This window comes from Chlamydotis macqueenii, chromosome 1 (genome assembly GCF_036417535.1).
Source record: "Chlamydotis macqueenii isolate bChlMac1 chromosome 1, bChlMac1.mat, whole genome shotgun sequence".
NCBI classification, from domain to species: Eukaryota; Metazoa; Chordata; class Aves; order Otidiformes; family Otididae; genus Chlamydotis; species Chlamydotis macqueenii.
The window spans coordinates 189976905-190002949 of record NC_141556.1 but is presented as its reverse complement, the minus strand read 5'-3'; the positions used below and the strand labels follow the sequence as shown (position 1 = coordinate 190002949).

Sequence of the window (26045 nt, the reverse complement as noted above, 5' to 3'; positions counted from 1 at the left end):
ACAAATGAAAAAGTACACTATGCAATGCATTATCCTCTGGTCCTTTATTGTATTTCTTCATTCACCTGCTAATTCCCAAAATCCAGCCATTTACAATGAATCTTCCAATCATTAGTGGGATTTAGCAGGCTTCCACTGTAAAGTAGTATTCACATTTCTCGTGAGAGTTGGTATATAGAGTGTTGAAGGGCACAAGATACAAAGGCTGTCAGTCCACAACTATATTTGATTTCCATATGCTTATCCAAACTTACCTCTTGTGCTGAGAAATTAACACATGAAGTGTGATTTTTTTTTTTAATAGTTGCTTCTTTCTTTCTTTCTTTCTTTTTTTTTTTTTAATAATCATGCTCATCAAGACTTACTTTGGTGCAGAGGTTTATGTGGGAAAACTAGGATGTGGCTGTATGACTAATTTTTAAAGCCTGTGCACAGCTTCCCAGGAATGCAGCTGGATGTAACTCCTGAGTGGCTTGCTTGTGATGACTGAACTGAAATATATTGTTATGCTTCTCTGCTCAAGAAACATGAGCTCATTAGAAGTTGGGACTAGAGCTGAAGTATTAAGTGATTTATCCTTTTCTACTCTTTTATTACAATTTTAGAGCAAATATTTTACATAAAATTAAGCAAAAACTTAAAAACTTAGCACGTAAGTGAAGGTGATAATATCAGATCTCATTCCTGTTCATTTACATTTATTAGCATAAATGGCAGGATTTGAAAAATGCTATTTGGCTTCCCTCCTGATTTTTGCAGCAATAAGTATCATCTAGAAATTATTTAATTAATACCTTGAAAATTAAAGATTCATCTCTGCCATTCAAACCACACAGCAATTCCTAAGTGTCTTACTTTTCAAAATAAATTAAAATTTTTCTAAATTGAAATAATTTAGAAACTTGTTTAAAGACCACCACTTCCTTAGATAGCTTTTTAGCATGCATGAGCAAATTGCTATTTAATTTCACACTCGACTAATCCTTTAACAATTTTCTTTCAGGCAGAATATAAAAGGTTATTATTAATTCCTTAATAAAATTAAAAAAAATAAGTTACAGCAGATATGTCTTTAACCTTGGACCAGTTTGAGTAATTTTTTTTTCCTCAGATAAGACAACCAAGATCAGCACAAATGGCAAGTGATAAATTGGCCTCTGAGAATTACTCCCAAGTCCTTCTCCTCCCTTTTTTTCACATCAACTCTCTCTGGAAATGCCTCTGCTGAACTACTTCTGGTTTTAGCATCAGTCAGTCAATTTGATTCCTCCCACCCCTTAACTATCAGTGGCAAAACTTGTCAAGATCTGACGTTACCCACCTTGAATTTTAACTCCCTGTTACACTGAAGTAATTTCACAAAGACTACATGTCGTTAAGATTAATTATGAACGCCAAATTGTCAGAAGTTCATGTCTTAAAGGCTTATTTGCCTTTTTCTATGTGTTCGGATTTTCTGAAGAGAAAACCTGTTGCTCTCCTTTGCACAATACAGGACAAAAATTCCCTTGGACATACAACCCATTGCATTTATACCTTGCAAATAATCCCCTCTCAATTTACCAATTTCTCTCTTAACTGGACTCCAGTTTCAATAGCTATTAGTATTCTGTTTGAAAATAAAATAAATTTATAGGTGCTGTTATTGATATAAGATTCTCCTGCTCTTACTAGAAATGGTGAAGCATTCCAGGCACCGAATGGAGATACACAGGTAAAAAACCATTCATAACCTCTGAATGGCAATGGTGGTAGTAGTAGTAGTAGCAGTAGCAATAAAAGCCATAGTAATGTCAGCTCTTCTGGAGAGTAAGCTAGACTTCTTTTTCATTATTGTTCTTTTCTCCAGACACTTAAAATTAGGTATGTACGAATAACTCTCATCACTAGCTTTAAAATCTGTTAGGAACATAGAAATCTTCTAGGTTTCTGAGTCCAATGTCTTCCTACAACAGGAAATGCATACCAGGACATATCAGAAACACCTCAAGGAGAAAGTTTCTCATCAACAGAACAAGTTCCACCTGAAAATCAATTGGAGTTTCTTGGTTACAATGGTTCTATTGGAAAACAAATCCTCTAAAATCTCTTTGATCAGTTTGTTGGAAACCATCTTCCAAATACCAGTCTAAATTTGTCATGGCTAATTTCTACCTCTATACTTTTTTTCTAACTCTGTCATTTAGCATGAACAGTTATTTTCCCAACCTGATCTTTACTCATGGCTTGACAAAATGGGCAGTGCTGCTGACCAAACAGATAGACAATTCTGTACGTGCTGGGTACCCAGGCACATGGATGCCAAGAAATGGTACAACTCTGTCCAGTATCCCTTCCCCACTCATTTAGGTAGACTGAACACCTTTGGAAATGACTGAGCTCTGTGGTTCATTACTCAAGTCAATCACTAAGAATGGAGACACCTCCATTACAAGTGTGCCATTTCATGAACTCTGTATTTTGTGGATGCTTTGTTCCTTCCTCTGGCCACAACTGCAGAAAACTGGGGGTAATAATTGAGGTATGAAGCCTCAATATGGCAACTCAATTCTTACCAAAGCTGTTTGGCATGGGCTATCCAACTATATATGCAGACAAGTATGAAATGTATGGACATAATTTTTTGAAAGCTATCATTTTCCTAGAGGACCCATGAAGGTAGAAGTATGCTGTAGAATTTGTACTAAAACCAAAATTAATTTACAGTCATTTTTTAAACACCTAATTTCCCCACTAGCCTGTTTGTAACACTACTTCAAACAGCTACACACGGTCTCATTTAGTGAATGTATGAGGAAAAGGTCTGCATTATGTTTGCTAAAAGAACTAGGATTTCAATTCCATCTGCCGCTGGGTGTGTTTGACTTGTATATTAATTATGCCTGTTTGTAGCTGTAAATTTGCTCCAGATTAGCAGCTGATTGGCTCTGCATATGGATTCATTACACTGCGTGGCTCCCTTGCACTTTTATAGTTTTCAAATGATTCCATACTTACGCTTTTTAAACTGCTTTTAATACCTCTCTTATTCAGTGTGAGCTTTCAACCTTGTCTTATTCAGATAATTTTTTCCCTTTAAGAGAAAACATGTTCCTTTGATTCTTCTCTGCGTGGACCCTTTTGGCTGGTTTAACGTCAGCTTTGTCCATGGTGCTACTCTAAAACACAAGATGAAATTGCTTCTTCTCCCAGCCTTACAGGGAAATTCAGCATATTCACATTTAGCATTTGCTGCGTGGAATGACTTAAACTAATGGCTTTAGGAATTACACAAGCACTCAGCATGGCGTATATACACACCTGATACTGTGCAAACTTTAAATGCTTGTCATGTCGAAATAAAACTCTCCCACATGTGGAACGCTTTTGCTCTTGATCACGTTTTTTGGTTTGGTTTTTTTTTTTTTTCTCTGAGTTTTCTCCCTGGTTTTCAAAATGCCCAAAAGTTCTGAGCTGTCACCTTTGTAGTTAAGACCTGCGAGACACGCCTGGAAATGTAACACATCTGAAATCAGCTGCATAAAATGGCCTTTGTTGAAGCTGCTCCCACTTGTGTGTCTGTGTGAATGTTTGTGTACACTTAGAAAATAAATGTCGAAAAGGTCAAGCTGATTTCCATCATATTTTAGGAAAAGAATCTCTCTGAGCTGAAAAAATTGTATGCCAAGTTTCTGCCTGAAGCAAATTTTTACGATCAAATTAAAAACCTTTGAGATTTAAGAGTTTATAATGGAAATACTAACACAGCCTTAACCATGGCAGCACTAGCAGGCACTGCAATAATATTAGGAAAGCTCTCCCTGCCCACAACCTAAACTAAATAAAAAAGATGCCATTTTCTAACATACACTCTAGGCTAGCAAATAACAATGATTTAATGTACTTGCCTTGTGGCAATATAGTAGCACTGCAAACCTCTGAGACAATTTTTCTTTTCTTTTCTTTTTCTTTTTAAACATATATGCCCCATAGGGAAAGGATTGCAATTTAGCTCTTATTTGAGGATATATCGCTTTCATTTCAACAATTCTTGAAAGCCGTCCTGCTGTCACATGCTACTGTATGCGAGCACCCAACTGAATAAAGACCCACCAGGCTTTTTCAGGAGTTTATTCACAGGTTTGGCTTTGCTTATTGTAGTATGCACCACATTTAAATTAGATGAGGGCTACTGTAAAGCAATAACATTGTCAATGACTGGAATCTCACTTTCCCCTCTAACAGTCTGAAGCAAATTAATGTATTGGTTGTTCATTAACAAGTAAACAGTTTTTGCTACAATGTCAAGGAAAAAAGAATGTGTTCATTAATATGAACAATCTTCATCTACAAAGATGATTTACACAATGCATGTCATGAGATAGCTTTCCCCTAACTAGTACACTACCAAACTGAAAAGCTGATTCTTAGGACTTCCTTGAAATTACAATATTGTTTGTTTACCAATAAGAAAGACAGTCTCAGTCACCTATGCCACCATTGTAAGCTCTATAGTGAGTACTTAAAAAAAAAAAGAGGTTTCTGGAATCACTTGTGGAATTAATAAAATTGATAACTACAGACTTACACTGCATCAATGATACATATTATTCCTGTGATAAGTTAAGCTAAAAATAAGATTAATTTGGTTATAGAAATTCCTTAAACAACAACACTTAAATTATTTCAAACTTGAAATTTTTCAATAATTTTCTGAAAAAATCAGCAAACACTGGCTAAAAAAGCAAAGCAGTTTGGATACACCAATGTAATCAGCATGCCTAGTGCTTTTCTGTTAACCCTCTGAGTAGAACCATAATATTCTGGATTTTTTGTACATTAATACAATGAAAATTGCAAATTACAGAAATATTAATTTATATGTTATGACTTAATAAATCATATTCTAAATATATTTGGGCTACACACCTCATCTAGTGAGTAATTCATCCATCCTAGAATTTTCACTATCCACTAGAGAAGCCAGTCTCTAGCAACTATAAGGGAAGCTTAGATGATTGCCCTGGATTAGATGTGTAACTCTTAGATGGATAAATCCAGATGAGACAATGCCCAGCTTAGTACCATTTAACTAATCCTGTGCTATCACCTATCAGTACTACATTTTTATATCAAAGAAGTTTACTTATTGCATGTAAGTTCACTAGAATATTGCACTTAGGTTGGAGTCCACGTTATCCCCTCTTATATTTAACTGAGAGGAATTAAGCTGGAAGTGACCCTGTTCTACTCTTCTGTCAATACGAAGATCAGATCGACAGGCATCTCCAGAGACCAAATATCAGATGATCTGAATCACTCTTTTGAAGTGCTTCTCTCCATCTCCTTGGTGATAGATGGTGCCTACCACAACTGCCATCCATCTCGGCTAACTACATAGGTTTGATGGGAGGAAGTCGGCCTTGTATATGTAAAAAGCATTAAAAAAAAAAGAAAAATTTGTTTTCACATTTCGCACCAAGACGATGCAATGATTCAAAAGGGAAATGAAGAAAGAAGTCAGGAGAACTGGTATGTATTACAGTACAATGACCACAGTGTGCTACATACTCTCCCAGATTATCACATTAGAAATAGTCTGTTATCTTTGATTTCAAGTCTTTTAGGGCCATGTATTCTGTCTTCACTTACCCTAGGAATTCAGAGGTTAGACAAAAAAAAGGGGCAACCTCTGCCAAACAAGCCTGAACCATTATTATTTCCATGAAACCATACATATATATACATATATATGGTTATATTTTAAAATATATATGGATATATTTAAAACCATCATGGAAACCACTTTTAAAACAGTTTAAATGCTCAGATACCTTTCCTTGAAGCCTAAAAAGAGGCTATCAGCAATTTGAAAGCCAATCTCTCACAGATCTAAAAATAACTTAAAATAAATATTTTTATAGTTATGTTCATAAAATATGAACCAAAGATCAGAAACATATAAGACGTTGCAGATGAGTAGGGACTTCAGGATCTAGGATTATTTTTACATACATTTTAAGTAGTACAAGATGGTGTAAGATGAAGGAGCCAAACATCTTATTTTAATGAAAACTCTGTATTCCAAAGCAAAGGTGATAGGAAAATCCCAGATGGGTTTTTGAATAATATTTTTAATGCATAAGGTGAAGCATATTTTTATATTTTTTTTCCTTCTAACTTCCCTCTCTAATTAAGAAGAATGAACATGAATGACTGGGAAGTCTTCCCAATACTCAAGGAGCATGTGGTATTGATGGACGCTTTTTTATTACCAAATGTATTACCATGGTTGAGTCATATGTCTTCTAAAGCAAAGGCTGTGTGATATGGTGTGGAAAGGGCAATGCCGGAAAAACATGTGCCAGATCCTGATCCACTGTAAACTGATGGCAAAGGGGGATTTACCTTGGCTGAGGGTTTGGTCTCATGGAAAAATAACCCCTTTCCTATCCAAATGTTATCAAACTACAGCCTTTAACATCACAATGGTGGTGGCTGTTCCCTATCTACCAAGGGTCTGCTCTCTGCAGTGACTCTAAGTTGGATGGGCATGGTCAATGGTCTTCCACTTTCTGAAACTCTAAAATCTGAGAACGTTGTATGGCAGTTCCTTCATCCTTTCATCTCTTGCCCCCGTGAAGTTCTCCAACAAGACACGTATGTGCTTCACTTGTGTTACTCACATTCCAAAAAGAGTAACTGAGGCCATGCACCGGCCTTCTGCCCATGGACATACGTTCAAAGATCAGAGTCTCCTGATGGCTTAGGGTGAGATTCATTCTACTAAACTCATGATCTCAAGTTTGGTATCTCATGTAAGCTTCCACCAGCAGCTCCTTCTACAGTCAATGGAGTGAGAGCAATAGGTGAATTAAAGCGTGAGTCCTACCTAAAATGCATGCCCATGACAGGTGAGATGAATTAAACCTGGAAATGCTCACCTCTCTGTATTACTAAGGAAGTCTGGAGATCTAGTTTTGACTAAATGTCTCACTTCTGGATTAATAACATTGGGTTACATTAACTGCATTCTGTATGAAACACTTGTTCTACTTCTGTGAAGACTCACAAGATGAAATTCCTGTATTTGAAATCTTCAGAGATTTCAATATATAAATTTTCATGACTGAGACAATGAAAGATACATTTTAAAGGATGGCGAAACAAAGCAATTTCAATGTTTCTTGAAATATGGTTCAACTGATACTTCCAACTAGAAATGCAAAAGAGCATCACATTAGCTCCAACAAGCTGCAGGTACACATCTGCTGCCACAACCACTCTTATGGACAGTTCCATGAGGAAACATAACTCAGAATGGAAATGGCACTACGGGCAACTTGCCCCATTCCTCTGAAAATTATTTATATTTCCAGTAAGAAAATCTGCAATTTTTTTGGGCAGCATATTAATATTCCTAGCTGTATGATATGAAAGAAAAAGGGAGAAATAAAGAGAAAAAAAGCACAAGGAGAGAGAGGAAACCACATTTATGTGACTTTTCAAAAATACTGAGAAAATTGTAACGTTAGAGGAGAAAATTTCCATTTTATATGAGCAATAACAGAAAGTATAAATTTCATAATTTTTTTTTATTGTAGAATTGGATTTTGGAAGTTACCTTTTTCATTCAAGTGAAATTCCAAGTGATTTTATAATAATTTTTCTTTCAAATTATCACATTTGAAGCAAAAGTCTACAAAGTGTAGTATTTCTGTGGAAGCCAACTTTAGGATAATGGTTAAATAAAATCCTATAATACTCTGTTGAGGTTTTAGCAAACCAGAAATATGTATATTCTGTGTAAATGCCCATTTTATTAAATATTACAAATAGAACTGGTGAATCATTTTTAGTTCTCCATTCTACAACAAAACTTTCACCAATTCACTTTAGACTTTACATATATAACAAATTGCTTGTATTTTTCCTGATTTAGAAATACTCTAGCTATTTTAAAGGTAATTCTCATCAATGTTAATCTTTAAAAGTGACTCTCCTGGAATAATCAGGTCATGCTGAAAGGATGCCTGTACATTTCTGAATGTGAGGCAAAAGGAACCAGGAACTTCTCAACTAGATCATTACATACCATTAAATGACAGAACGTGTCCTCAAGCCATTTTCCAAGACTCTGCATTGTCATTAGCAGCAAAGGATTTGGAAGCAACCTTTTGTGGCCGCCATCATGTCATCCTCTGTAAACTATGAGGCTGCCCTAAACTGTATTTTCCATTTAGCCTGCATAATATTCTCCAACAACAGTCACTCCCTGTGGAATTATCAGGCAGGTTTAGAACAAGCTGTTTGTTTAATCTTATTTTCATTTTTAAAGCCTATATTTGTAACCCCTAAGCAACAGTGCACTTGATACTGTTGTGGCCAGAAATAGGCAAGGAACTTTAGGGTATTATAAAAGATATGTGCGTACAAAAGCAAAAAAGCCAGAATAAAGCCCTAATGTGGGTTGTCAAGATTTAGGTTGATCATTTACTCAGAGGGTTAACACGTGCTAAAATTACATACTGCAGTTCCTAGCTTCACTGATGAAAACATTCACTGCTTCTATCTTTAAATAAAAAAGCAAAATAGCCTTAACCCTTTGAGGATCGTATTAGCAGCAAGTTGCAATCTAAACAGAGAACAAGTATTTCAATCAATTAGCAAATTATTCTTACAAAGATTCTGTAAGCACTCTTTTGTGTTCCACCATCCCAGCTCTTACTGCTGGATAGGTCAGCTGTAATCATTTCACTCACGTCTGAAGGATTTTTAGGGTCTCAAAGGGTTAAAGCCAAGACTTTCGAGTAAAAGTGTTTTATTAAAAGGGTGAGTTAGGTGAGCGAACAGTCTCGGATGAACTTGGTGAATAGTCTTCCGATTCAGAGTTGAGTTCAGGTGGAGCCTGCTGTGCCTTATAACGTCCCCTCACATCCTGGTTGCGTCTTCGTCGGAAAACCTGCCTCTCCTTATCAAGAGCGGTGGTCTGGCAGGGGCATAAAATAAGAATAAATGAAATTAGGCTGTGAAATGCAACGCTAATGAAAACCATGAGTTTTTACGTGGCCTGAAAATACCAGGGATAATAAATGTTCAGACCAAATTAAACCTGTTCTGTCTCAGTCAGGTCTGAAAGGTTTAGCCCACAACATAGCTAAATGCTTTAAAAAGTGCATTTCCCAAACCTTAAGAGGTAGCGTGACATCATCAAGCAGATACCGTACCATATATATGAATGCCATATGTTCTACTTCTGGATGCTATTAATTTCATCCTTTAATAGATTCAAATTTCAAGCCAAATACCAACTGACCTTCACCCCACCCTTCTCAAAGTATAAATCTGTTTCTAGAGGCAAGGCAGAGATGTACCGCTTATTTTTTATTTGGCCTAATGAAGGCTGATACACATTCACCCATGTTCAAGTCAGTGCAATCGGCTAACAAAGATGGATTGTGATGAAGCTGTCAGACAAGAGAGAAAAACAAAAATGGAAGGGAGCTAGCCCATCTCTTTGACACTTCCTCATGCCATTCAATGGATGTTCTTAGGGAGAGTGCTGAAGAGCTCTGACAGAAAGACCCGTTTAGCCTGACCACCCTGTCTCCTCTTGTTAACCAACGTCTATCGAATTAAATACTCTGCTAATTTTATCTAGTTCTATCTAGAGCATCTGGAAATGGGGAAGAAAAACTTGCTGGGCTTTATATTTTGATCAGTTTCTGCCACTGTTGAGAATGCAAGTCACATAAGATGGCTGTGACTTCTAGCCACATCCTTTCTTCTGCTTTGTCTGGCACATTTACAAGGCGAAACTGCAATCCAGGTAAGGGCAGCACAACTCTGGACAATTATTTCAAGGATGGGACTGGGTTTTGCTGATTTCTTGATTACAGAGTATTAGACTGAAGTCCCTGAAATTGCTGTAAAATTACAACTTCAACAGGATGGCCTTGATTCAGCAAGAGCACTTTGACACATAGTTGACTGCCTTTTGAAGCAGAGCTGCCTTCTTAAAACATGGCCCACGGATTTTTTTTTTTTGAAAAGCAAAATGGGAAAAGGCAGGTGGCTAGTAAGATGACATACAAAATGCAAACAAATATCTGATCACGGCACTGGAGGCAAAGATAACTTCAAGAACTGAATAAGTTTAACAGCTAAGGCTTGTACAATTTGTCCCTAGTATGAAAATCTCCATTTAAAAGAATGCTGTCAAAAGGTTATTCTGCTTCAAAGGATTTACTGTTTTCTCTTGAGATATACATGACTGATTTCTCTAGAAAATTTACCAGTTATAATGTGAGCCTCATAGGGCAGCAGAGATGTATTTATAGCCAACATATTTTTGAGAACAAAATGGAAACTAAATCCATCATACCAGTGCAGAATTGCATTATAGCAATCCCTGCTTTAAAATAATGCAATCAGCATTCAATAATGATGTAATAGAGACAGAAAGATGGACAAGAGTACAGAGCTACTACAGCAAATGGATTTAGTTAGGCTAAATTGCTGAACTATTATTTTTGTGTCAAGAACCTACAAAGCACTGCCTTAACGGGGTAAAATAATTAACTTAAATAAGTTCATCCATGTACTTTAAATAATAATTGCTACAAAATCCAACACTTCTCATCTGCTGAGAATTTCTTTGTTTACTGATAATCTTTTGGTTAAGAGCTCTAATCAGTATTTTCAATGCCTTCTACATTTCTTAGCCTTGAACCAATTCAGTTTTTTATTATTTTTTAATGTGAAACAGAAGAATACCTAGATCTTTTACACATAGTGAATATACTGCATACTGCATGTAATTCTGTGTGAAAATTGAAAAGAATGGCATATATTACCATTCTATAAAATACAGATTTCCACTTAAAACATTTTTTTATGCTTACAGGAAACAAGCATTTATTTAAAGTTTAAACCACATCACATCATCCTGTGGTAATAGATACTCTCCTCTGAGAAAGTTAAACATTTCTGGCCAAATAAATAAAATACTTGCATTAAGTTCAAAATGTATTTTTAAAATCTGCTACACGAGAATGGTAAATGTATATGTAATAACTGAAGGTATTTAAAAGTAGATAAGTTACAGAGAAGTGAATACTCTTGAATAAAAGATTCTTTTTGAAATTTAGCCTAGGGTATTGCTTTCTTTTAAAGGACAAAATTATGAAATTGCCAAACTATCTAGATAACTAAATATCAGGACATAATTTTAAAGATATCTTTAAAAAATAAACCCCAATATACTACTTTTCTACCATTTTTAGGGAAGTTTTGGGTGCTTCTGTTTAAACATACTTGTTTAAATATACATAAAGGCACTTCCTGCCTTGTTAATAAAAAATGTTAAGCAAAAAATCCTGATGATCCCACTTAAGCCAGCACCTTATGCTGTAGTTTGTAGGACCAAATATTTCTGGCTTCCTAACCCATCAGAAACTTCTTGAGATATTTCGAGACTGTGTTTTTCTTTACATTTTTATCTGAAGTCTCCCTTGATTTTGATCTAATTGGTCTTTATAAAGGCATGCTTGTAGACTCAGGGGCATTATTGCGGTTACACTCCTGGGCTGAGAGGCATTCAGAGCCTTTCTCACCCAAAGAGCTTATCGAATAAAAATGTATAAAGTCACAGAGAGCTAAAGAAGGAAGTATTTATCTAGTGAAAGCAAAAATACACAGCTCATATTCTAACATTTGGCATTTCATGTGTCAGAATCACAAAATGGGTTAGTTCTGGCCACAGAGTACTCACAAGCCCTACAGAACTTGCAAGACCAGGCTTATTCTGCCCAATGTTACAATGCTGTTTTGCACTTCCAGTGTCTCTTACACTCCAAGGCGATATGGTTGCTCTGCATTCTGCATAAATGCTATTTTTCATTTAATGAGGTCATGGTTATTTTTTTTTATCTCTGAAGAATTTCAAAATATAATAGATTAATGCTTTGGAATACAGGGGAGATGGTAAAATACTTGGAGTATTGACTGTATGTGTTTTGTAAGAGCAATTTTCACCTACTGTATCCTCATATGCATGTGGGCATATTCCGAAAGTCAGCTTTTTCATTATTATTACTGGTTTTGTAATAAAGGCCTCTTATACGCATTGCCTTGGTTTAATGGATTTATTATTTCATCAACTATTCAGCTGGGTGGTTCGCTGGTGCGTGAACTGGTCCATTATGTATTTCCAGAGAATTTCTACTTTAAGCTACTCTTTCAATAAATAATAAGAGGATCTGAAGTGCACTTAAGCTTCACAGGGCTGCAAATCTCAGATTTTCATTATCACATTTTGACTTTTTCTTTCCCCGGCTCGAGGTGAGAGAGTGAGAACTTTGAACACTATATGATAGTAATGGCAACGAAAATGTAAGGATACCATTCTTATTTAAGATATGCAGCTGTCCTCTTACACTCCATATGAGGAAATGTAGAGCTTCTTATCCAGCAGCAGCTAAGTGGATTGCCTCTAATAGTTTGGTGCTGATGGGTCTGAAGCACTTCATTAAGCACTAATGTATTTTGCATCAACATTTTGTAATCCTGACACCCGGTACCAAACAGTTAACAAGCCATTGTTGGAAATGCATTTAATCTGAAGTAACAGAGCATTATTTTAAAATCATTGTTTCTGTCACTGATATACTAAGGTGCATCTAGCATTTTTACAGGATTTTGCCATAGGGAGTGTCTTCATCCTGATTTCTACCTCTTGACATTGCAGGGCTGCTGAGCCATTCAAATTCTTTTTTTCTTGGAAAATGTTGAACTCTGTTTATGAACAGACATTCAGAAGCTACAACTGCTTTGATATATACGTTGGATTTGCAGTGGGAAGCACCTTATTTTAGCTGTGGGGTGATATTTTCTGTCAGGTCAGTAATTACTGGATTGAAGTAACTGCAGCTTATGAATGCGAGCAGTGACTGTTTTTCTTATTAACTTGTCTTAATTTACTCCTGGCCACCAAATACAGATATATATCCATTTCATTAATAAAAGAATATTATTGTGCATTTTGCCTCTTAGCCTATCCATTATTCATACCAGCCAGGAGACTGAACTGGGGATGCAGCTGTTCATGCATTAATCTAAGAAACCCTTCCCTTCAGTCGTTTTCATTCTGCAGGAGCGTATTTGTAATTTGTTTGCAATTTTTGTAATGCTTTGTTTAGTGTGTGGAATTGCATGGACATATGTACTGAAACATTAGTATTTCTCTTCCAGTGCATTCTTTTATATAGAGGGGTATGTATGCACATATTTAAATGTTCACAGGTAGATAATTTTACCTTACTTCCTTAAGCTTCTGGCTAGTGACCTCGATACATTGAGATATGTAATGGCAGGTTTCCTTACTGTAGAAATGACCATTAAACAATGCTTGTAGCATGAACCAGGCAGCCTTCAGTCTGATCTTTTTTTTTATTTTTTCCATGGGTTTTTCAGGTTATATATATATATATATATAAATATATATATATATGTGTGTGTGTGATTGATTCATGATTCAAGACACTTTTCGGAAAGTACTTCAAACTTAGCAATGCACCTCAGTCCAGGAGTGAAAGACACGTTATTTTTAGCCCCTCAGGCACAAGCTATAACTAAGTCAAGTTACACGGTGATTTGGAGACGTGCAAATGACCACATCGAGGGGACAAATTAATCGAGTGGATTTGAACCTAGACCTCCAAATACAAAAGGCCAGTGCATTAGCGCACCATGTAACTTCTGGCATGAAATTTAGTTAAAATGAAAGTAAAAAAGAAAGAAAACCAAATCAATTTGATGTATGCTTTGTACTGTATTGGTGAGTGAATACAAAGACAAGTATTCTACACGTATAACTGCTGAATTCATACTGCTGTATTTAAGTTTGTGTTTACTCTTTGACATCCCCCCTTTTTAGAGACACGATTCCTCAGCTGTTTTCAATTACACGTGGAAAAGACTTAGGGCCAAGTTGTTTGCATGGATGAATTTTATTTATAGTTTTTAAATCAATTGTGGTTTTCTTAGTCAAAAAGCAGGAGAAGAGATGTTAAACGAGTTTAGATGTTTGCCTGTTTTTACCAATATTCAGTTTACAGAGGTTTTTATGGTATTAAAAATGGCACTTTACAGATAGCAAGCTTGTCCCATTGTCAAGATGTCTGGCTGTAACTTTTGACTTGAAAGTGTATTGTATCCACTTGGGACAGGTGTAAGTAACTTGACAGATGCAAAACAATGGGAATCAGGAACCAAGCACAGAGGATGGAACTATGGGTTTTCAAAGGAGCTATTCAGATACTTTTAAAACTCTGACAGTGAGAACTGTATTTTAAAAATCCAGTATTTTATGAATTCAGTATTGACTGGGTTGATGATTTCATTCAGCATCCAATGTAACTGATCTCCTTGCTATCGTCATTACACAGATAAGATCAATAATGACTTTTCCATACATTTTCTGGGATTTATTTTTCTCCTTTAGCTTTTGTATAGTGTCTGTGGATATATATATAAAATAAGATACACTAACATTTTATAGTAATCTTACATGTAATACTACATATACTAATATTTTACATTAGAGACTCTGATGTTTCCTTGTTATTCTGAATCAGCCCAGAAAAGGCAGAAAATTCAGGCCATTTTGTCAGTAGCAGATTAAAATAATGTTAAGATTCAGATATAAAGCAGAACTAGTAAGGAAATACAAAGCTGAAGAAAACATTGGTAAGTTATGCAAAGTATTGCCTCTAAAACATGCTGCCATTAGGAGAAACGGGTAAAGCAGCTGAAGGTGGCTATGGACTGGACACTGCAAGATTTGGGGCTAAAGAGAAGGCTTGAGATACTTTCACTCTTAATATTCTGGCTTAGCTACAAGAAAGGCAAAAAACTTGAGTCACACAAACTGTTAAAAGCCTCAGTTAAGTAAATTTTAAAGAAAAGTTCCTTATAAGAAAGTAAATCAGTTATGATATTTCTGAAAGGACAACGCAGGTGTCATTGGGATTTTTTGTGGTCACTGTTGCTAAGTTTCAGTAGAAGGGAAATTATAAAAGATGAATGCATTGGCTTGAACCCTTCTACAAAGAGATCTATTACAGAACAGACTAACTTTGGAGAAAAAAAAAAAAGAAACCGCAAACATAGTACCTCTGCTCAGAGACAGGTGATCTCTGTTGAGTTTGACTTGAGTTGACATTGGCAATTTAGTATGAATGATGACACAACTGCACCATGGGCACTACCCAGCTACACCAAGGTTGGTTTTTCTGGTTATCAAGAACAAATAACGTTTCACCAGCCTTGGGGCAGGGCAGACTGCGGGGCTTTGACTGGGACGGACATCCAGGTCTCATCCCCTACTAACGCTGCTTTGGCCTTTCTGCACTTCTGATTGCAGGGCTGGTGGCCGGACAGCATTAGGTCGTCTTCTTTTAAAGCATGCATCAGTCTGGGGTCCAAGTAATTTTACTGATTTGGCCCCTGTGTCTTTTCTGTTCCTTATATTCAAGGAACGCTCTAAGATTTTCCAAGCATTATATCTCACACCTGCTACAACTAGTATTGTACGTAAAGTTTGTTATATTTTACTATCACAAAAAAGTCACATCACTTTTGCACATATTATCTTCCTGAAAGGGAATAAAACAGGATGCGGAACGAGTGCTCAGAAAAGTAGGACTTTGAGGTACTTTGGAGAGGAAAGTCTTTTAGGCAGAGAAAGGAAAAGGTTTTCTGGTTGACTAAAGAAGGAAATGGTGCCATTTAAAAAGATGCTTTAGCAGACTACTAGAAACTAGGGATGAAAACGATCAAAGAAGTGGTGAAGAAATGAATAGTTTAACACTAACAAAGGGAGTGTTACATTTTCCTTGCGACTTGCTTTCATTTTTCGCTATACTTCCAAATCCAGGTTAATTTTCATGGGCCTATGATAAATTAACTGTTTTATAGCTTTCCGTAGGCTTTGCATTTGCCCTTACAGTTCCTACTAAAAAGTAAACACTTCCTAAATCGAAATGGGTTGATTTAGACTAAAATCTCGGTCACTACAGCAGTTTTTTGGAGATGAAAGGGGACCAAACACAGGCAATGCCTGTTGGGAGGTACCCCCTGTTACAGCACTCCCTAATTAAGCACCTAGGCCTAGGAGGCCTGCTCTCCCAATTTGCCTTTCCGCACTAGGTGCCCTGTTTAGAAAATACTAATTACGAACATTGTTGTTACTGCCCCCAGCTGGAAAACAGAGCAGTTTATGTATGAATAAGAGAGATTATCGCCCATCTGCTCCAGCCCATTATTCAGGGATGTGTCATTTTGTATGCTGATGGAAGCCATTACTAGCGCTTTATTCCAAGGGCTTTTTTTTTTTTTTTTAATAGCCTTTATTTATTTACCAAGTTGCAGAATTAGAGTCTTCTCCCCCCACCCCCCACCAAAATGCATATGGTTTGTTTCAAAATCTGGGCTAGGCAGTTAAACTGAGTCAAGGCCAATCTGAGAGGAGACGCTCGTTTTTATCACAGGCTCCTGTTTCTGGTCTGCTCCCCCTGAAGCTGGGATTTTAAAAGATCCAAAGACTGTGTATAGCGAATGGAAACACTGGTTTGTTTTTTGGTTTTTTTTTTTGTTTTGTTTTGTTTTTTTAAATAAAAATAGTAAAGTAGAGAAGGAGTGTAAGCAGATCATGGATAGCAATTAAACTCCAGGAAGATAAATAAAGCTCATGTGAGCTTTCCTCCATTTTACAGAGGAGGTATTAAATTTGCAACTATTTGACAAAGTCCCGCTTGACATAAAATGCCATCTTTCCTTCATAAGTGGAAAAGAAAAATTCCCCTAATCCTATCAAACCCACACTTAGCTAAATCTGGACACTCAGGCCCCACTCCCTTCTTCCTCACAACTGAAACGCGCAGATGTTATGCTGCTGCGTTACAGGGCCAGAACCTGTGAAGCATGATGCCAAGTGCCAAGGCAGACCAAACAGATTTTCCTATGTCCTCGCAGATCGTGGTGGGCTTATAGCCACCGACACAAGGGACATCATAGGCTGGAATTACAGGTGCCACCACACATTTGAGCACTTGGAGTGAACGCATTTCTCAATTCTTGCTAGCCAGTGCTTAGCAGATGGGTGGGTGCAAACTGCTTTTCTACCTTTTGCTTGAAAAGTAGGATTATTTTAATTTTTTTCTTTCTGCAGAACATCCATATCAGAATCCACTTAACCCTCAGTGTGCGCTCAGGGAACTGCTAGGTTTTATGGAAACTGTGCTGTAGCCCGATCCATGCACTCAGTGAAATGATCCAGGGTGGGGGTTTTACTTTACTGGAAACACTTGCAGTGACCATCTCTGCTATTTCGCTAATGTGGTTAACTTGCTAGGTTTTTCCAAACATCTCACAGATGAGTTTTTAAACACTTCAGTCATCGCAGTATTAGAAAATGTAGGTTTTGCAAGAAAATTATAAAAATTCCTCCAGCTATCAAAACGCAGGTCTTGTGAGTAATAAGAAGGAAAAAAGCCAGCAAATAACCACTTGATGGAAATTCCAGGGCTCTGGATTGATTGAGGAGGTGCACAAGCCTGGCGTGGGCTATCAGACCTGGATCCTTCCTTGCCCCCACTCCAGAATAACCCCCTCCCGCCCAGAGTCCCATTTTATCATACAGGTTAAGCCAGCTAATGACACCCTGGCACAGTTACACAATGAAGAAAAATATATTCAAAAGACTCATGCAATATTTAAAAAAATCAAATCAAAATAAATAGGTATCAGAACGGTTTTAAAAAGAAAAGAGAAAGAATGCATTGTTAGAAACACAAGCTTACCAGCACATACAATGCATTGTATTTCATTGAACTTGGGAGAGTTGCTACGTACCGTGTTATGTAAATGCATTGTTCAATCTAAGGTAAGGATTGTGTTTAGTGGGTTTAAAATGACAGTATATAGCTCCACATCTCGGATGGAAAAAGAGGAAAATATATGCTGAGAGCCTGTTGCTGCTCCGTGTGTTTCAAAACAGGAGCGCAGGGGAAGCAGATGCCTTAACAAGCAATTGGGAGGGGGAGGGTGCGTACTTCAGCATATCTGGTAGATTTTCTATATACACTGTCCTTTTAACTATAGGGGAAATTGGTACTGAGCATGTGCGATGAAGAGAAAGCTGGCGATGTGGGTGAGAGGGATGGGTGAAGAGAGGGAATGGTGGGGTGTGGCATCTCAATCAAGATTAAAACGAAACTGATAAAGCAGCATATGGACCGGATAACAAATCAAAAAGCATGTTTATCCACTGAAGGAACTGGTTAATGGAGACTGCCAGCACGTTGCCATGGAAACACTGACTGTTGGCGCTGCACCATCTCATACCTTATCCAATACATTCCTGGTTGTTGGTAGTAGTCCAAAGACCCTGATCTCTTGATGGTAAACCCGTGGTCCAGCTGAGCAGAGAGAAATGGGGCAACTCAGTGGATCGACATTAGGCTAAAGAATTCAGACTCCAGAGCAAGCTGTTCCTTATTTAGTGCATATTTACTGTTTTCACTTTCAGAAGGCACTTATCTAACATCCTAAAGCTACGTACCGGAAACCAAAAAGAAAGAGAAAAAAATAGTAAAGAAATAAAACAAAAAGATCCTAACTCTATATTTGGTCTTGCTAAATTAGAAGCCAATTTATTCAAACTAAAATGGAGTTTGCAAAATAGGTTACTTGCTGTATAATGCATTCATTTAAAAGTCTGACAAATATCTTGTTACCTCCGAAGACAGAAGTGCCCTTTTAAGTTGCACATACCAGTAATGGAAAATTATCTTTTGCAATTAAACTGAGAGGTTTAATAATTTAAAAAAAAATGCAGTGCAACCATCACAAGGAGCAGGCTAGACAGACTACACAAGGCTTAAATTAGACTGCTTCATAATCACGGAATGTGTAAAGATGAAAAGAATCAGGTTTTGATACCCCATCAATCATGGTAATTCATTTCTAAAAATGCATTAACCTTGGAGAGTTGGACTACTCAGAGCCATGAATAACATTGTTTATCATTTCAGCTTACACCTCATGCTCAAAAAGATAACAGTACAAAACTATTTGGTTTAAAATTGCACCAATTAAAGTCAAAATGGAAATGAACTTAACATTGTGTCCAGGAAAGTGTGCTCGTGATGTTACTTAAGGAATAGAGATCTTTTAAGTTTAGTTTATCAATAGCAGAATCATGTGCATAGGAACAAAGAAAATGTGTTGTTTTCTCTAATCCCTCTGTGCTGCACTAACAGACGGTGGAGACATCATTTAGCCAAGTCAAATAAAATTTTAGGGGAAAATATCTTGAGGGAGACACTCTGCCCGCTTTAAAATTGTTAGTTCTGATGTTTTTCACATTTCACCCTAAGAAGAGAAAAGGCCATTTTGTGCTTCAATAAGAGTGTGGCAAATACTTCCGATACTGATGACAGTTTCTAATTCTAAATTCAGAAAAGCAGTTCCACACATTTCTAGTTACCAACCACTTCAAGGGGAGCTAGGAGCTAACTGCAAATTTAAATTTTTCTTGATGATTCCCCTGCCAGGGTAGAATTTAATAATTTATTCCATTTTGTTAAAACAATGCCGCTTTCATCTTATTTAGAATTATTTAAAGGACATTTCCCGTTTAAAACCATGAGAACCTAGTACCTAGAGTTAATTGTCTGTTGGCTTAACTACTCTGGTCTGCTATTGCCATCTACTGGCTTCCTTGCACGCTGCATACAAAATACACAAAAGGGATGCTTTTCTTAAAAAGCAGATTAAAAATATTGCCCTAAAATCGAATAGTTAAAAAGTAATAGAGAGAAAATCAGAACAGTTGCTTCCTAACACAAGTTGAAACAATTTTGTCGGTGTGAAATCCTGCCGTGAGGAAATCCAACTGCGGACAACAATCCCTGGACAACACAGACAATAGATGAGAAGTGACATCTGAGGCACAGGTCTATCTTTAAGCCAAGCAAAACTCACAGACTAAACTTGGCTTCTCTTCCACGCCACTCAAGAAATGCCACCGCTAAAAATGCCACTCGGAATCTGTAATTTTATTTTAAAATTGGCAGAATGCAGGGCAACGACCCATCTGCTGCCTTTCCCTTGCCGAACTGCAGGCAGCGGGCCCAGGCTGGTGTTCCCAGTCCAGCGAGGGCTCTGCAAGAGGCACAGAGCTGCACCAACTTTCTGAGCAGCTTTTTCTTTTGCTGTCCTACTCATTCCTGTGAGGCTCCAGCTGGAGTTTACTCGCATTGCCAAGACAGAGACCTCACACAACCTTACGAGAACATTATCATTAGTCTTTTCCTCTGTCTTAACAATGGCAAAAATACAAGCACAAAAGTGACAACATACAAGGCAAAGCTTTAACACTTCAGACAAAAACACAAACTAAACGATGCTCAGTTCATATATGGAATTACAGCACACCGCTGGATTGCAGAAGCACTCTTAAAAAATTATTTTGGCTCTTGGTCACTTTAGCCACTGTCACTAAAGCCCAGAGGGTACAGCCACAGGGTAGTGGCAAAAAAAAAAAACAAAAAAAGAAAGTAAAAGTCTGGTTTTATGTTTTTACTGCAGGATCTTTCATAAACACCATCACGGAACTACAAAATACTGTTCCTGTATGAAAGTTGTACAAGAAATCTGATCCTGCAAATATTTTGGCACACGCTTAACAGTGACGTGGCCATTCTGACACAGACCGGAGGGGCACGAGCCCAGCCTCCGTCTCCTACAGAGATCTGTAGTCAACGCCTATGACAAGAGTTTAAGAATAGGGCAAGTAAAGTGATCTTTCTCCTACATAATCTCCCATCAGCAAATAGTGTTTTTTAGGGACTTGTTAATTCTCTTGCTGTTTTGAAGGCTAGCTCTCCAATTAAAATGTTGCTGGCAAAGCTATGTTGGTTTAAGGGAATTTTTTCCCAACTGACATAGTTATGCTGGCAGAACTTTTAATGATGTATTAATGTATCAACAGAAAAGTATCTTTGCCTGTATAGTTAATTTTGTTTGAGGCATCATCTTCTGCTACATCAGCAAAGGAACTACTTTTCTAGACATGCACATGTTCAGTATGGTAGTTTGCCCAAACTGACAAATCCTTTCAAATGTGGACAAACTTGAAGTCAGGACACATGCACAAGAAATTGTAGGATGTCTCTGCCCTGAATGGTCAGAGACAACTTTTTACTGAGGATTACCAACAAAGTAGATGTAAATCTGAATCAACAGAGTCAACACAACGTACTTGGACATTGCTCAAGGAAGCAGTAGCCACAGTAGACGTATGTAAAATACACGTGGCTTCAAACTTCCTCCCCATCTAATTGACCACAAACACATCTTTAGGAACTTTGTTTTCATATTATAGTTTTAATTGGTGCATATGATAAATATTGCTTGAGATCTTTGAGGTGTGTTACTTTTTACCACCAAAGAAAATAATATAATATCGTACCAGTGTGAGGACAAATTAAGAACTAAATACCACTGATTAGCTATCTCTGTTCATAAATAGGGTTATAAAACTAAAAATAATGCTAATATTTATCTTTTATACTGTTAAGTAAACTATATAAATATATGCACATATTTACACATTTTCACAAACACACAGACGTAGATGTGCTATATAATATATAGAGGGCATCTCTATATATTATACACACAAGCACTCACTCAAAAAGTTACAGTAAACATACAGGCAGGCACAATAAAACAGTATTTGTGTAGAAAATATACTTAGTGCACGTCTTTAGTGCTGAACAATATGTTACAGCATCTGTACATACTTTGAAATTTTTAAATGTAGAGCAGTCTTCATTAATAAGATTTACTTCTATGATATTTGAGATTGCACAGTTAAAGGAAGATTCCCAAACGAGAAACTCTGATGACATGCATGTCAAATTTATATTAAGTATGCTTTCAAATACAGAAACAATCAAAGGCATTGTTGCTTTGCTTTTGGCTATATTTAACTTATTAAATTAGTTTTGTAGAAATAAAGGAAATTTATTCCTAAAATCAATATTATCCAGCTTTCTGGAACATTATCAAAACACTAAAGAGGTCTATACTTCCCCATCTCTTCTAAGTTTTTAGAAAATAATTGACACAAGCTAATCAAACCACTTTCTGAATTCTGTAAAAATATTCTAAACTTTTCTATTTTATAGGCCAAGTTGCAGGATTAATCATGCCAGAGTATGATGTTCACCCACAGAGATGATCACTAAAAATAATCTGTCAAATTTCCAAACACTAAAAAATAAAAAAAAGCATTAAGAATATAATTAAACATATACATATAAGGTTGGTTTTTTTTTTTCTGATGTATAATGTTTTGCAGTGGAAAGATTCACTACAGTGCCTTTTTCATTACTCAAGTGTCAAACTGCTGTAAACAATTCCTTGGCAGAGCAATTGGGGCAAAGAAAAAAAAAAGAGGAGGGTAGGGAAATTAAAAACATAAAGGAGGCAAGGGATGGATGAGGACAGAGGCATCATTTCTCACTTTTAAGCTTTGAAGTCATTAGCATGGAGGATCTGAGCAGTAATTCTCATGGACAAGCGTGCTGGCAGTCCATTCGAAAAAAACACGGTTTCAGCTATATGTCTATACAGAACATACCTGCATTTCAGATGAGCAATGGGTATGTGATGTTTTAGTTGTGGAAGAGTTGTTGCAGTATTATTGCTTAAAAATGAAAATAAATAAATGCTGACTATGTTAGCTGATGACTGAGAAAATCTAGGAAAAGCATGAGGAACAACTTGCTTCCATGTTGAGGACGTTCAGGGTTGGAAAGAGCAAAAAAAAAACATGAGAGAGGCACAGCTTGAAATTTTAAGTACTTATACCAAGTAACTCTGAGAGAGCATCCATTTTGCTGCACAAACAGTTCACACCTGTGAGCCAGATTGCATGTGCTGAGCTGAGTTTACTTCACGCTGATTTAACTCACCACTGTCGGGGCTGAGCTGAGAAACATGAAAGTGGAAACAGTACAAGAAAGTGTACATGTGCAGTCACACCACCTGCAATTTATGGAAGCTGGGAATGAACACTGAGTAATCTGATATGGGAATGGTTATGTTTAGCTTGTCACTTATTTTTAGTGACTGTTTAGAGCATTAACATTACCATGAGTAATAAAGAAAAGCTTACAAACACAGGCAGATGTATCAAAAATGCAAAGGATGTGCATGTTGCTATTCAATGGCATTAGTATGAATAATCTCATAAAACACTGAATGTATTCTGTGCGCGTGTATATCTAATACACACGTTCATCTTTGGGAAAAAAGTACAAATGTATGCGATGTATGTTACCCTGAGGATGCCACTGAAATCTCAGTAAAGCTTGCTCAGTAGTTTGGTCAAGCTTGGTTTCAGAGGCTCCAACACGTTCTAACCTGGAATGCCTAGACGGGAATTGCAACAGAAGGCGGGAAGGAGCTCCATTAAGTCTTTACTCAATTAAGTCTGCCTAAAGAGAAGCAGCTTGCATGTGGCAGTACAAAAAAATGCCGCTGCTCAGCTGAATTTGAAGCGGCTAGACTTGTATCAACTATGAAGGTAGCAGTGAGGCATCATAGCTCTCTTTGATCTCTCCAGAGAAGAGAAGATCAGGCTGCCAGGCAGATTTTGTGTTACAAATCTGAAGTAATTTCCACTCATTGTAAAGTGCTACAACCTCTGTGTGGCCCCAATCCATGTGATGATTATGCTGCAAAGTAAAATGTCATGATCCCATAGTTCAAATTGTTGAACCTACACTGGAGTTAGGTCCACTGATCTTCTGGTGAAATGTGGAAGTGTGGGTACTGTTAGATCTCCTAGGGCTGTTAAATAACAATGTGACTCACAAGGAGAATCAATGGAGAAATTGTGCAAGAATACCAGTCTAACTAAGTTTATGTTAATTAAAAGCTTGAATTATCTGAAGATTAACCCTCTCCAGTTTCTTTTGGTGGCATGTCCTAAACACACACTGTCTTGTGGGCACACTGTCTTTCAGCTGTGTATTTCAGATGCTTACTGCTATGACAGAAACTCCAGCTGCTGTGCTGTTCGGTTTAGGGCCTGTGTTGAAATGCTTCTTTATCTTCCCAGCTACTGAGAGCTGATGTTCATTCTCTGGAAGACCATCATCCTGCAGAGAAATAAAGCCAAATAAAACTTCAGACAGAAAAGGCGAAATAAAATATTTGCAAGGTGATTCTGATAGCACCTGTTAATATAGAAAAATTTACAAACCAGTTTGTAATGAAATACGCATCAGTCATTGTCTCCATCAGTATATCTAAGGTATTCATAAGATGAACATCTATCATCTTCTCCATCAGTATATCTAAGGTATTCATAAGATGAACATCTATCATCTTCTCTATCCAATATCTTCTTCTCAAACTTTAGGTAATGTTAATTAATAATAATTGCAAAATATTTCACTATTCTTTCTACCATGGCGTAACTAGCACTGCCCAGTTATTCTTAGGTCTATTAATATTTAAAAGCTGGATAAGCTCAAACTTGTTTATGATTCTGTTTACTCATCACATAAATTTAAAGATAATAACCTCAAAAGTAGAAAGAGCCCAAGAGATTACAGAAATCAGAAGCCTTGTTTTGGTAGGATGCAGGAAAGGATCTCCAAAAGCCCAGTGAGACACCACTAAGGTCCCTGCCCAGTTGTAAAGGTTACAAACTCAGGGACTATGGTGTTCGGTGAACGCTCCAGCCACAGCTCAGCAAGTTCCACGGTGAGGAAATCCATGCAAGATGGGATCTGAGATGCTCTGGCTGAGACCCTCAGGGTGAGTGAGCACAGAATCTCAACAACACCAAGATGTATCACTGCATATGTCTGTAGGCCAGGTTAGGCGTGGGCTTACAGCTTGTTCTGGCATTCCCCGCAGTCTATGACTGTAACATACTAAAACCATAGTTAAAACAAAGCCACTGATAGAGTCATAGAATAGTCTGAGTTGGAAGACACCTTTAAAGGTCGTCTAGTCCAACCCCTCTGCAAGGAGCAGGGACATCTCCAACCAGATCAGGTTGCTCAGAGCCTCATCCAACCTGGCCTTGAATGTTTCTAGGGATAGGGTGTCAACCACTTCTCTGGGCAACCTGTTCCAGTGTTCCACTACCCTCATTGTAAAAAATTTTTTCCTGATGTCCAGTCTGGATCTGTCTCCCTCTATTTTAAAACTATTACCCCTCGTCCTATTGCAACAGGCCCTGCTGAAGAGTTTCTCTGCATCTGTCCTGTAGGCCACCTTTAGGTACTGGAAGGCCGCTTCGCTTCTCCAGGCTGAACAGCCCCAACTCTCTCAGCCTGTCCTCACAGGAGAGGTGCTCCAGCCCTCTTCTGCAAACCAAATCTCCAACTGACTGATAAGGAGGGACTGCAATGCCGTTCGCCAGTCCCAAGGCACACAGGCCTAGGATGCTGTGGGGAAAGAGCAGACAGAGGTACAGACTGCCTGGGAAAGAAGAGAAGGCCTGGAGCCAACTGTGTGTGGCCTCTTCTTCCTTGCCGAAAGACACGTGTTCTCAACCTGAGCTAACCTGAGGTAAAAGCAGGCACACAAGTACACGGCCAAGCAGATGCAGACATATGTTCTGCTGTCATGCGCACCAAGTGAGCCGGCTGTGCGCGAGCTCCAGCCCAGAAGCCGCGCAGCTGGGCCAGGAGGTGCCTCTTCCCAGCTGAGACATCCCGCTTTGCGGAGCAAACCTGTTTATCTGCACCTAGGCATGCAGGCATCCTCGACACTGAAGCGAAAACCTAGCAGAAAGAAAGGAATTTGCAGTTTCGCAGAAAACAGCGGGTTGAATTCAAGCCCAAAAGAAAGGAGTTTTTTAGAAATTGTAGATAAGACCCTTAGGCCTAAAAAAAGTGCAAAAAGCCAACGCTCAGTGAGACTTCCTTGCTACCAGAATATGCAGGGTATCAGGCCACAGGCAATGGTCATCC

At 37.6% G+C, this 26045-nt stretch overlaps 1 protein-coding gene across 3 annotated transcripts in view; it reads right to left on the bottom strand.

The window, feature by feature from the left end:
• Nucleotides 1-4095: 4095 nt before the first annotated feature.
• The window catches only part of DCLK1 (doublecortin like kinase 1), a 257253-nt gene continuing 235303 nt past the window's right edge, over nt 4096-26045 (bottom strand). For 2 of the 3 annotated variants that reach the window (XM_086771974.1, XM_086771975.1), the window contains exons 16-17: nt 24102-24215; nt 4096-8968 (exon numbers count right to left, since the gene is read on the bottom strand). In XM_086771974.1, the coding sequence (XP_086628100.1) occupies nt 8804-8968; nt 24102-24215 (279 nt within the window). In that variant the 3' untranslated portion in view covers nt 4096-8803. Of the gene's footprint in view, nt 8969-18384; nt 18459-24101; nt 24216-26045 lie in introns of all 3 variants that reach the window. The other variant, XM_086771976.1, reaches the window with a different exon arrangement.